General features: G+C 51.2%; 1 protein-coding gene across 1 annotated transcript; it reads left to right on the forward strand.

Annotated features, from left to right (window-relative positions):
- The first annotated feature begins 2,381 nt into the window (after positions 1-2,381).
- On the forward strand, positions 2,382-4,391 carry ANKRD9 (ankyrin repeat domain 9). Its single transcript, XM_027730882.2, has 2 exons — positions 2,382-2,502; positions 2,864-4,391. The coding sequence occupies exon 2, from the start codon at positions 2,914-2,916 to the stop codon at positions 3,787-3,789; it is 876 nt and encodes a 291-aa protein (XP_027586683.1). The 5' UTR covers positions 2,382-2,502; positions 2,864-2,913; the 3' UTR covers positions 3,790-4,391.
- The last annotated feature ends 7,947 nt before the right edge of the window (positions 4,392-12,338 follow it).

Below are 12,338 nucleotides of genomic sequence, written 5' to 3' on the forward strand. Positions count from 1 at the left end.
CATGGTTGCACGTGGCCATCTCCCAGAGCAGGTGGCACACAGAGAGGTGATGGGTACTGCTGCCATCAGCGATGGGTGGCAAGGCACAGGCAGGTGAGGCTGCAACAGACACAAAGGGAGGGCTGTAGAATTATCTATTTTTAAACCATTTCTCTTGATCCCGCACTTTGGTACAAATTGTCCCATGCCTGCAGTGATAGGACGTGACTGATAGGTGAGTGCCCTGGTGACAGCAGGGAGTGGTGAAGCGGCTGCCTTTAATGAGTTTTCACCTGGAATCGGAAATGAGCGGTGAAAGAGGATTTTCCGTGCCGTGGCTGACATCCAAGACGACAGGAGCCGTGGTGGATCCACGGGGATCCTCGGATGACGAATCGTGCTGACAAGCACTGGACGTAATTCTCTCCGGCAAAGCAGCTCAGCTCATGTTATCCTTCTTTTATTCCCTTCCTCAGATGTAGTCACCAAGAGTTTCTAAACATGACACTGGTGTGCAGTATCCTGCCTGGCTCACCCACCTGCCTGCATCCCCTCACGCGGACCCCTGGGGTTTGGTGTGAGCATCACGTGGCAGGGAAGAAGTTACAAAGCAAACCAAGCACAGTTTAAGCATTGTTTCCCCGGCTGAATGGTGGTTCAGAAGAGGCACGACAAAGGGGATGGCTGTTCCTCACCAGCTTCGTGCTCACTGGGGTCAAGGGGAGGGCTGGGAGCTCTGATCTCTCTCCCTGTCACCCCGAGTAGCTTCACAGAGAGGGCTGCAGGGAAGTGGGGCATTTCAGCCCATGTCTGGTGACTCCTCACAGTGTGTGGGATCATAGGTCGTACTGGGATGTATGGAAAGTATCTCCCATTCCAGCCGCAAACAGCAGCAGCTCAGTGCTGGTGAGGGGAATGTTGGGAAACCCCAAAGATGAAGAAACCAGAGCTGTCAGCCATGAACCCATCCATGACTGGCATTGCCCACCTGCAGGGTCTGATCTTTCTGACTGAGCAGACAATGGTTGCAAGCAGGCCAGATACTGGGGTCAAACACACAGTGAGAAGGAGGGAAATGCTCTGAACCCACTTGTGGAGATAAGGGTGGAGCAGATCCCAGGATTCGCTATAAGTAAGGAGGCCTTATGAGAGAGCAGATCCCAGTAATGCAGGCACTTGCTTTCCCAACGTGTGGCTGTTCCCTGTACACACACATTCTAGGGTCAAGGGACTGCAGGAGCCCAAGGGGAGTTCCTGGCACAGGGCTGTAGGCAGTGCTGAGCTCACCCCACACCATGGCCATCTCTTTACCCTTCTGTAGCCAAAACCTTCAAGGCAAATGTCTGGGAGACATATGAGAGGCACAAGTTTAGCAACAAGCACATGTGTGCACACGTGCACCGGCTGAAGGGCAGTGCCAGTGTCAGGCTCCTGCCACGGGGGTGGGCAGGACAAGCCGAGGATTGGCACAGGCCTGTCTGGGCCCTGCCAGGATGGGGGGGGTGTGACACCACCTGCCCTGCACCCATGTGCCCAGGCACTGCACATCTGCAGCCTCCTACGCCCAGGAGCCCAGCTGTCCCACAGGCCCTGTGCACAGGTCTCGCTGTGGCCCAGATGCCACGTGCCCTTGACCCGTGTGTCCAGGCCCTGGTGTGCCCCAGGCACAGACTTAGGACCCTGTGACCCCGGGATCCTATGTTCTCTGCTCTCTTCATCCCTTATGCCCAGAACCCCATACCCCCAGCACCCTATACCCCCAGGACACCATGCATCGTGTACCTGGACTCCAAACCTCTGGGACCTCAGGAACCCAGGACCCCAAGATCCTGTGCTCTCTGCTCCCTGCACCTCTTATCCCCAGAAACCCATATTCCCAGAACACCATACCCCCAGGACACCATGTACCTACACTCTGTATCTCTGGGACCTCAAGAGCCCATGACCTCGGGATCCTGTGCTCTCTGCATCCCTTATCTCCAGGACTCCATATCCCCAGGACACCATTTAACTGCACTCCATACCTCTGGGACCCCAGGAGCCCATGGCTCCCGTCCTGCTGAGACCCCACATCCCTGGCACCGCATGTCCCCAGACCCTCGCGACTCCATGCCCCCAGGACCCCCATGCTCCCGAGTCCCCATGTCCCCAGACCCCGGGACCCCCACGCCCCCCATCCCCGTCCCCCCCCCACCCAGCCCCGGCAGCGCCGCCCCCGCCCCGCGGCATTCCCGCCCCGCCCCCCCGGGACTCCGCGCCCTCAGACAAGTTTCTTGGAACTTTGCCTGGCGTGACGCGCGCGCCGGCGCCGGGCCCCGTCCTCCCGGCGCAGCCAATGGGCGCGCGGGGCGCCGGGGCGGCGGCCAATCGGCGGCGGCCGGACAGTTCCCCGGTCCTGACCGACCTTCACCGCCCGCGCGGGGGGGCCATAAAAGGGCCCCGCGGCGGCGCGCGCCGCTCCCGCCTCCTGCCCCTGCGCTGCGGCGGACACGGCACGGGCGGCACTGCGGGACCGGCGGGGAGGTGAGCGGGGGGACGGAGGGGCGAGGGGTCTCCGTGCGCTCGGGGGGAGGCCGTTTCTCCGTAGCGCACCGGCGTACGGGCGTCCTGCGCGCCGCGGGGAGGCCGTTTCCGCGTACCGGGTTCCCGTGCACCAGGATCGTGGGCGTCCTGTGCGCTGAGCGGAGGCCGTTCCCCTGTACCGGGTGCCCGTGCGCCGGGGACGTGGGCGTCCCGTGCACCGGGATACGGGTGTCTCCTGCACCGAGGTACTGCAGCGGCTCGCTGTGCCCCGCGCCGGCCGGGGGGCGGGCCGGCCAGCCCCTGCCGCAGCCCCGGGAATCCTGTCAGCATCCCGGTACTGACCGCCCGTCCGCTCCCGCAGGGCCGGGCCGATGGTGGGAGGCAGCCCCCGGCGGAGCCCGGCCGCCCGCCATGCCCTGGAGCGTCCGGTGGGTCGGCGGCTGCGGCGCCCAGTCCCAGAAGCAGTGCAAGAAATCCTCCTTCGCCTTCTACCAGGCGGTGAGGGACCTGCTGCCCGTCTGGTTCCTGGAGGACATGCGGACCATGGAGGTCTTCCACTGGGAGGACGGGGGCAAGGTGAGCGTGTACTCGCCCTCGGAGGCGCTGCTGTACGCGCTGGTGCACGACCACCAGCCCTACGCCCGGCACCTGCTGACTAAGTTCCCCCAGAGCGCCCTGGCCGTGCCCAGCCAAAGCTTCAGCTGCTGCCAGTCGGCCCCACACCTGGCCATGGCCGTCCGCTACAACCGCGTCCGGATCCTCTTCCGAATCCTCAAGGCCATCCAAGCCTTCCCGCCGGGCGACAGAGCCGGGCACCTGGACCGCCGAGGCTGCAGCCGCGTGGAGGGCGGCAAGACAGCCCTGCACATGTCCTGCGAACTGGTGCGGCCCGAGTGCCTGCTCCTGCTGCTCGGGCACGGAGCATCGCCCTCCCTGCGGGACAGCGCCGGGAACACCCCCGTCGACACCCTGCTGCAGCAGATCTCCCACATGCCGGCGGCTAACATGCGTGCCAAGCTCCTCTGCCTCGACTGCCTCTTTCTCTTCGTGCCTCAGGACCTCCAGTTTGCGATGAAACAGCAACTGTTGGACAACCGGCAGCAGTGGCAGGACCTCCTGGGGGAGAACAGGTTCCAGTGCCTGGTGGGCTTAGCTCCCCCATCACTGTTTGTCGGAGCCATGCGTGTCTTGATCAGGACCATTTCACCTGAGCATTTCCCAGAGGCTCTGGACAATCTGCCTCTGCCTCATTTTCTAAAGCCTTTGGACTTGAAACTGGAGAGCTAGAGGGGCGGTATGAGAGCCTCCCGCTCACCTGACAGAAATAGACTTGTGCTAAAAGTGTATCAGTATACAAAGCTGCTAATGCAGTGGCCAAGTATCTGTTTTAATGAGAACTGTATTTTTAAAAGAATTATATCTGGCACTTTACAGTATATTTTATTTAAAGACCCTTGTGATGAGGTGAGGGCCATGCTGCATTTTATAAAGATGTTCTATAGCATGTACAAATGAGGGTATGTGGAAGAACATATTTGTAAATACATCTGAATAAACCAGTGGCAGGTGTGATCAAAATACAAATCAAGCAACTGAAAACCCTGGAGTGGCATGTGCCTTGGAAGAGCGTGTGCAGGGTGGGGGAGTATCTTTTTGTTAGGATTTCCCTGTTACATAAGCCTCGCCGTCCTGGAACAGGATGACTCCTTTTTTACAGCTCTCCTAATACATCTTGGCAGAGATGCGGGTTTTTTTTAAAGGCACAGATGAAAACTTCCTCATCTTGTACACAAGACCAAAGAGATGCCAGATACTGTTACAACTTCCCTAAACAAGCCTACCAGAGATGTGCATGTGAACAAAATATATTTTAAAATATGCATAAATAACAGTTGGCTTCCTTCTTAAGTTCTCTCTATTCCTCTTGGAGGACCAAGGTGCTTGTTGTCAGGCAGTGAAGACCTGGAGTACACACAGTGCTCTGGCCAAAATTGCCCCTGCCCTGGCAGGGCTGGACCCTGGAGCCCCTCTGTGTGATTGCTGCAGGGTGAAGAGGATAACACACAGCAGGAGGGCCAACCTGCTTGTGCCTGCTCTCTACTATTCCCAGAGGGATTTAAGGAGGTATGGCAAGGGCCCAGGACTCTAGAGCATGGCTTTTTGGATAGATTGTGGATTCTGGTCCCTCCACTGCCACTCCCCAGCAGGCATAGCTTCAGCTGTCAGCACTGCAGCAGTCTTCATGTCTACTCTGGGTACCAGAGGAGTAGCTTAGATATCCAACCTTCCCCCAACTATCCCTTCTAAGATGCTCCAAGGTACAAAAAAAAAAAAACCCTCACAGCTGCTCCAGATCAAAAAGCCCTTTAAGGGTAATGTCCTGCTTCCAATACTTCCGTTTTGACCAAGCAAAGGGTACAGCTTCAGTTCTTTGCTTTGCAACCTTTACAGCATTCCAGGCAGTCCCTGTAGAACTGGCACTGTCCCTGGGTGCTTTGTAGGGAGCTGTGCCTGCTCCACCGGTACTGCATTGATAGCAATCTCCTAGGCCACAGCACTGGAGCTTTGGCTCTGTTCTTGGAAGTTGTCATTGAAACTGGAGGGTTTTGTTTCAGTGCTTAAATTCATAGCCAAGGAGTTGTTTGCTACTTGAACTATTTCAGCACTGCTGTTCCCTCTGGGGTCATCAAGGAACTGATGCGCTCAGAGAGAAGAGGCCATGTTCAAGGCACAAATGTCTTTATTTGTGAATTAATTTTGGTAAAGGAAAAAAAAAAAAAAAAAGAAAACCACAGAATGAGGCACTATAAGCTGTTCATCCTTCAGCAGAACATAGTGGTATTTAATCTAAAATAATCTCCATACTGCAGCACAATAAAAGATAAGCCATACTTCTGAAATTTGAGAAGAAACAGAAAAAAGATTGCTATTCTTAGAGTAAGGGCACTGAAAATGTTTCCTAGAAGAGCAAATGTTCCTTTTTTCCCCAAGAAACCAAGCTGATATATGCTTAAACTAATTACCATGGGAAATTCAGGTCCCTTGCTGGAAAGCATGGAACAATTGTAACTGTTCTCTTCAGCTACCTTGTGGATTATAAAAATACAGAAATCTAAAGAACTAATCCCTCAGCCACTTACAGAAAAGTAGTAAAGCAGTCAGGTCTAACTTGCACATGGCAAAGTGTTGTGAGGTGGGGGAAGAGACAGAGCTGGGGGTGGGAGGAAATGTTTATCAGCTTTGCTGACAGAGACATAATGCGATTCAGCAGTGGGGAGTTGGTTAGTTGAACTGAGTGCTGGAAGATGCTCCTGCTCCCAAGCTGTGAGGGTAATTACACATTGGAACAGCATGACAGGCTGGGCGGGACATCCTGCACCTTAAAATGAGCCCTTAACAACACATGAATTCGAGGTAAAGGCTGCCCTGTGATTCCCTATGGCCCTCCCACCAGCCCTGGGGTAATTCATTTCAACAAACAAAACAGATCCCCTCCACATGTTTGTGATGGGTCCAAAGCCAGCTAACTGCTGTGCCCTTCCTGTTATTCTGGGACAGAAGTCAGACTTAGTGCTGAGCCCACACCGGGGTTCGCTCTGCTGGAGATCGCAGACGGACCTCACTGCGCGTGGCTCGCTGATGTCTGCGATGCTTCGTCTGGAGGGGCTGAGAGGAACTGTGGGCAAACTGCGCTGGTGACTACACGGATCACTCACCCAACTGGGTCCAGGCTTGTTTTTCAGACAGAGTCACAGCTTGGAAAAAGGCTGAGGCTTCTTGGCTTTGGAAACAGAAGCCCTTTGTTTATACCTCAAGCAATAGCAGCATCAGCTTTCCTCAGACTGACCTGCCAGCATGTCTCTGTCCTCTGCCACCTTTGGAGCACAGTGGAGTGCAGGCTCCACAGCCTGTTCAGTTTTCCATCTCTTGGAGAAGGCTACCAACAAAAGTGCCAATTAGTGCCAGTTGCACCACCACTGACAAGCTTAATAAAGCAAATGTAGACAGGGATTATGTCACTGCAGAAGAGGACTGTGGTGCTAGAGCCAAGGAGCTGGGCCACGAGGATGTAGGAAAGAAGATTCACCAAGTCCTAACACCATGAGAGCACAGGGGTAAGGAGATATACTTAAAAGTCTTACCTGCAAGGTCAGTTCTGTCTTACCTGCATACAAGGCAAATCACTCATCTGTAGGAAAAGCTTTCAAAAGCATGTAATGCAGTATACAGAGCCAGCATTCCTTAAAAGCTTAGTTACAGCCAGTCCTCTAAAAAACTGATTTCTATTATGAAAACTACTTTCTATCATCACTGATGAAATCTAATAAATATTTCCCATGGGTTGCTCAAGCACCTTAAAACCAAAATATTCATATACGACCCACCTTTTAGTACAAAGTGGTTTTATTTGCTGTGACAGGTAAAATAGGCCTGAAACATTTTCATTCAGAAAGCAGGGGGAGAGAGGAAGTACTGAGTTACTTTTAATTTTGACTCTGCAATTGACTCCTCTCTGCTGCTCCCAAAGTTTAGCCTGTCTAGAGTCTGCTGAAGGAGATGAAGTCTACTGTAATTTTGAGTAACTCATTTAAAAGATGGATTTGTGATTTTTAAGTCTTCTTTTACCTAAAATATTAAGTAGTTAAAGAATTCAAACTTATGTAAACACAAAACTAGGTGGTTTAAGCAGTCTAAAAAATCCCTTACTATAACATTTGTCTCTGATATACTGTCCTGCCATACAAGCTGGATCCTTGTCCTTGCCATGGTCACAGCCTGGTATGAGCATTGCCAGAGGTGGGCAGTGCTTAATTTTGGCAGAAGATGCCAATACTAAGCACACCTGAAAAATCACTTGCTTCACAAATATGCACAGTTATGGAATATCAAGCCTAACATGAGCTTCACACTCAGGACCATACAAAGAATATCTGCTGCAAACAGGTAAGGGTTTCATAACAGCTTCACAGGGAAAGAAATGGGGCTGTTAATGAACAGACTCCTTGCAGACAAGCCTTGCAAACTGAGGCAGGCATTAAGTAAAGGAGAAAATGAAGGAGGAAACCAAGCACAAGGCCTGCCAGGAGAAGAGGCCTTGGCCATAGGTAAGGCTGCAATTATAGGCTGGTTTGAAAATAAAGTTCAAAATAGTAAGATCTGGCACAGAGGCACAGAAAGACAGATAGCAGAAATGGGCCAGCATTCCAGGTTTGTTTCCTAATCCCTATTTGTCCTATGTCTGGTGTTCAAGCCATATGGGTTTTTGACTTGCAATATAAGAAATCTATTGACATCAGCAGATCATTGTGCATTGCATCATCCCATCTGGGCAAACAAGGCACCCGTGCCATGTGCTCAATATTTAAAGAACATTGTAAATCCTTGCAAACCAACTTTCATAACACCTAGGTTGGTGGCAGTATTCCCATCACTACTTGGTGTCAGCACCTGTCTGAGGCTACACCACCATTAATTCCCAGCCTGGCTTCAGCAGTCTTTCCTCCTCCGCCTACAACATGTGAAAAAGAAGCTCTGCTTATGAATCGCTCAGACCACATCAAACTGTCCTCTATTATCATGCACAAGAATCACATCTATGGTGCTGCAAGGCTGCTGCTTGCACTGATTTACTCCTGCTCTTTCCACCGTGCAGGTACATTTGCACGTGTAGCACAAGAGCAGAAGGAGCCGAGCTCCCTCACAAAACCTAACTCAGCAGTCATAGCAGAAAACAGAAATATAGTTTGCAAAAAAAAAAAAAATCAGAGATCCTCACTGCTTCTACAAGAAATGGATCCAAGTTTAGCTGGGGTAGAAAGGTTGTCCCCACTTGCCCTGATGACCTCTGAAATTACTGGTATCTCTTTGCCCAGTGGTTTAGTCGATAAATGAAAAAAACAAAACACATAAATCAACAAAGCAAATCTTTAGAATCCTCAAACAAAGAGGAACTCATTATGCTTAGGAATTATTGCTATAGCCAGAAGAGTCCAGTCATCTAATCTCAATTGTGTATGATGCAGGCCAGCAGTTCCCATGTTGGGCTTATCACATGACTGACCGACAGCATCTACTTTAAATTCAACCCTATTTTATAGATTTTTAAACTGTGAAGCATCCAAGGCTCTTTGCAGAACTTGTGGCTGAGCCAAGCAAAGGTCCCATCCAGCTAACCTCAATCTCATCTGTCCCTAAACCCCAAAACATCCCCTGCCATCAACCCTTCCTCCTTATTCTGTAGGAGAAATTATTAATTTCCTAATGCAAATGCGAGAATGGACCAAACTGGATCTGAGTCAGCAAGGAGAGAGGCAGAGACCCAATTCAAAGAAGCAGGGAAGGCAGAGAAGGACTTTGAGCTGTCCCACACCTGGACTTCAGCTCTGCGAGCAAGGTTTCAGCAAGTCTGAGCCAGTAAGTCAGGACTGTGGGTGAGCTCCAGTCACACCAGCCATTGTAAAGTTATTTTCCCTGTACTACAAATCTAATGGGAAACAGTGCAAATCAACACTTCTCCTTCAGGAAAGGATATTAGGCCTGAAAAGCCCAATTCCCCAGTTCAGGCCTGATGCAACCCATTCGGAGCCACGGCAAGGTACCTGCACACCTGGGATGTGAAGGGAGACGATGGGCCAGTCTCCCCTTCCCTGTGCTCCCCAACTAAAGCAAACAACGGCAATAAGCTCCATGGATATGAAGAGGGAGATGAACAAGGCATCGGGGCCAGCCAAGTTCTTCCCTTAGGGTCCCCTGTGGAAAGCAGTGGAAGGAGGCCAAGGGAGGAGAAAGAGACTTCCAGGCAGAAAGCACTTGGCTGCATGCCTCAGCCAGGACAGGGAGCAGCTTCCAGCTCCGAGGGCAGCGCCCTCCCTGCTACTTGGCTCACTGATTCCTGCACCCTTTGCCACGAGCACCACGGCTCCTCTCCCACAGCCTCATGGCTCTGAGGGCCAACTGTCTGTGCTCCCACCAGTAATGAGGCAGTGTCTGTGGACTCTGTGTGACTCTGTTTGGAAGACTGGGCAGCCCCATCTTCTCTCTCAGCTAGCAAAGCTCCTTTGCCCAAAATTGTCCCTCTGCTCCTTTGTTCCAGCCGCAGTGGTAATTACTGTTTTGATCTAAGGGGTGTTTTTTTGCCATCATGCTCTTAATATTCAGGCTTTATTTTATAATCACTAGTGGTTTTCTTTTTAATAGGGCAAGTAAATTGTAGTAAACACATACTACATCACACTCTTGTTTTTCATGTGATGTCATTTCCCTGACAATGTTTGCAGCAGCGTTTTAGAGCAAAGCCTAAATGGATAAGTAATTTCTAATTCACAGTAAGAGAGAGAATGAAGTCCCTTGAGGAGCTGAGTTTTTGGACATGCTTTCCTCCAAAACCATCTGCTAATGCTCTCCTGCTCTCTCCAACTCCTGCAATAAGGAAAGCTAATGATGGTTAGTGACTCAAAGTGACAAGAAAGAGGGATGCAGACTCAAACTGATTTCAGTTTCTTGTTAATGACATGCTCGGTCAGGGCTGTGGTCAAAGGCAGGCTGGATAAAAGTCCCAAACTAGTAATGAAGGTGACTGAAGTGACTGCTTGCCCACTGCTTCTGTGAGGAGATGGGCACATCACTCTGTGTAACACATCTGCAGCCTTGCCCAGCAGGAGTGGGGCTGGGACCCTGGGGACCTTGAGCCTCCGAAAACTGAGAGCACCGCAGGGCCACAGAGTCACTGCAGAGCTCCCAGCACTAGCAATGGGAAAAACACTCACATACCATTGGGAAGGGCTTGGCACTCCCTTGGGCTTGCCTCCTCCTTCAGATGCCCAAGCTTTGACTCAGCTTTGCTGCCACCTCATTTTCCCTGCCAGTAGCAGCACCAGGGCTGTGGTTAGACCATGAACGCCCTGGCAGAAAAACACCTCCTGTGACAGCTGTGAGCTGCTGGAAGGGCAGACCAGGTGAGTCACTCACTGAGTCACTCATCAGGTAGAATATTTTGAAGGATAAACCCAGACAATTTCCTTCGAAGTGAAATGCCAGCTACATATCACCCAGGCTGCCTTCAGCATGGAGAACGCTGGCTGTGGTGTTGGAGCTCTGTACAACATGCCAGCCAGAGATGGCCAGTTCACACCCAGCAACTTCATCCCAACCTTCACGATAGGTCAGCAAGCCTATCATCCCATCAGCCATCGTGCTCTAGGTGAAAGACTCAAGGTGTATCTCCTCATAATCCTTTGCTCCAGTCAGTCTGGTCCCTATGAGACTATGACTCTTCCTGAGGGTTGTCACTCCAGACTGAGTGGGCAGTGGGAGGCACTCCACCCTCCATTCTTTCTCTCAGGAATAAAGTCCTCTCTACCAGCACAGCCTGTCCAAAGACTCCTGTCTGCCACTGACCCCTTCTATCCCCCTGGTCTTAGGATGCAGGGAGAGCACACTACCAGCATAGTAATGGGCAAAGAGCATCCAATCTATCTGTCTGAGCATCCCTTCACTGCTGCATCAATCTGTCTGAGCATCCCTTCACTGCTGAAGGGACTGGGTAAGTCCCAGCTCCCCAGTGAGATCAGGCCTCTGTGGAAGCACACAGTAGGAAGCAGCTGGGGGTTTGGGAAGACAGCATGGCCAGGCAGACAGTGGGGCCAAGCACCACAACACTTTTATCATGAATAATGCGAGAACCTGAGGTCCTAATTCTTTGGTACCACACGGTATCAGCTGTGCTTACGTAAGGGCTTAGATATGCCTAGTAATGATGTGCCTGTGGTACTGAGCCACTGCCCACATGATTAACAACCAACTCAAATCACATCTACTCCCCCTTTCCAATTTAGAGAAGACATAGAGCAGTTAAATCTCAGCTTCTGAGCTCGAGCTTTTTCTGTGTAACATCAGCAAATATTCTTATCAGTAATATCAGTAAATATTCTTATCAGTAATATCAGCAAATATTCTTATCACTGGAGGTCTCTGGCTCAATATGGCCCTGCAGTGGCCTTTAAATCCTCAAGTCTCACAGGCACTCACAACACAAGCCAGCTAGCAGCAGACATTGTCCTGCAATGGTCCATGCTGCACATGCAAACAGCATTTTTGCTGGTACCAGGCAGGTGTTTCTCTCTGCTGTGCAGCTAAGCCCCCTGGGGCTAGAAGGAGAACCACAACACTCTGCTCAAACAGCAGGATTCTGATGTGTTCCCATCCTCTTTCCACTTCAGCTGAATGAGGGGAGGAGAAAAAAGGGGAAGTGAGTTGCTTTGCCAGCCCTGATAGTGAAAGAGTAATTTTCCAAGCTAGAGTCAAGCAGAAGAGGGAAGAAGTGACACAGAGCCTGGTTCTGCCCACCTCCAATTCAGAAAGAAAAGCTCTGCTTAGCAAATGCTGTGCCTTTCAGAGGGTGCTAAGCAGCACTGAGCACTCACTCTGGGAGGTAACAAGTCCCAGCTGTTAGTCTGGATCTGCATCTATTCACCTTTTCAGCATTTGCAGTTCATACATGGGAAGTGGCACTGTACTGTACCAAACCAAGGACACAGAGCTTGGTTTGGAGGGTATTCGGAAGTCTTTTGTTCCAGAATCAAAAGAAGTCTTTCCTGCCTCCTTTTTAGGATTTGATGCTTTAGAAACTGGTTGCTCAGATACCAAACAAATCTTGTGTAGACTCCCTGTTGAAACAAAAGCAGAGAATTTTATGCAACCAAATCCCTGCTTTGGACTGTGACCTTACCAGGCCCTATTCATTAATTAGGCTACACTTAAGCTTTACTCAGATCCAAACCTGACACTGATGCAGCTGACCCTGCAGGAGACACCCTTCCAGACAGGACACATAACAA

This window comes from Pipra filicauda, unplaced genomic scaffold, assembly GCF_003945595.2.
Source record: "Pipra filicauda isolate LSUMZ 115617 unplaced genomic scaffold, ASM394559v2 scaffold212_size3012638_pilon, whole genome shotgun sequence".
Taxonomy (NCBI): domain Eukaryota; kingdom Metazoa; phylum Chordata; class Aves; order Passeriformes; family Pipridae; genus Pipra; species Pipra filicauda.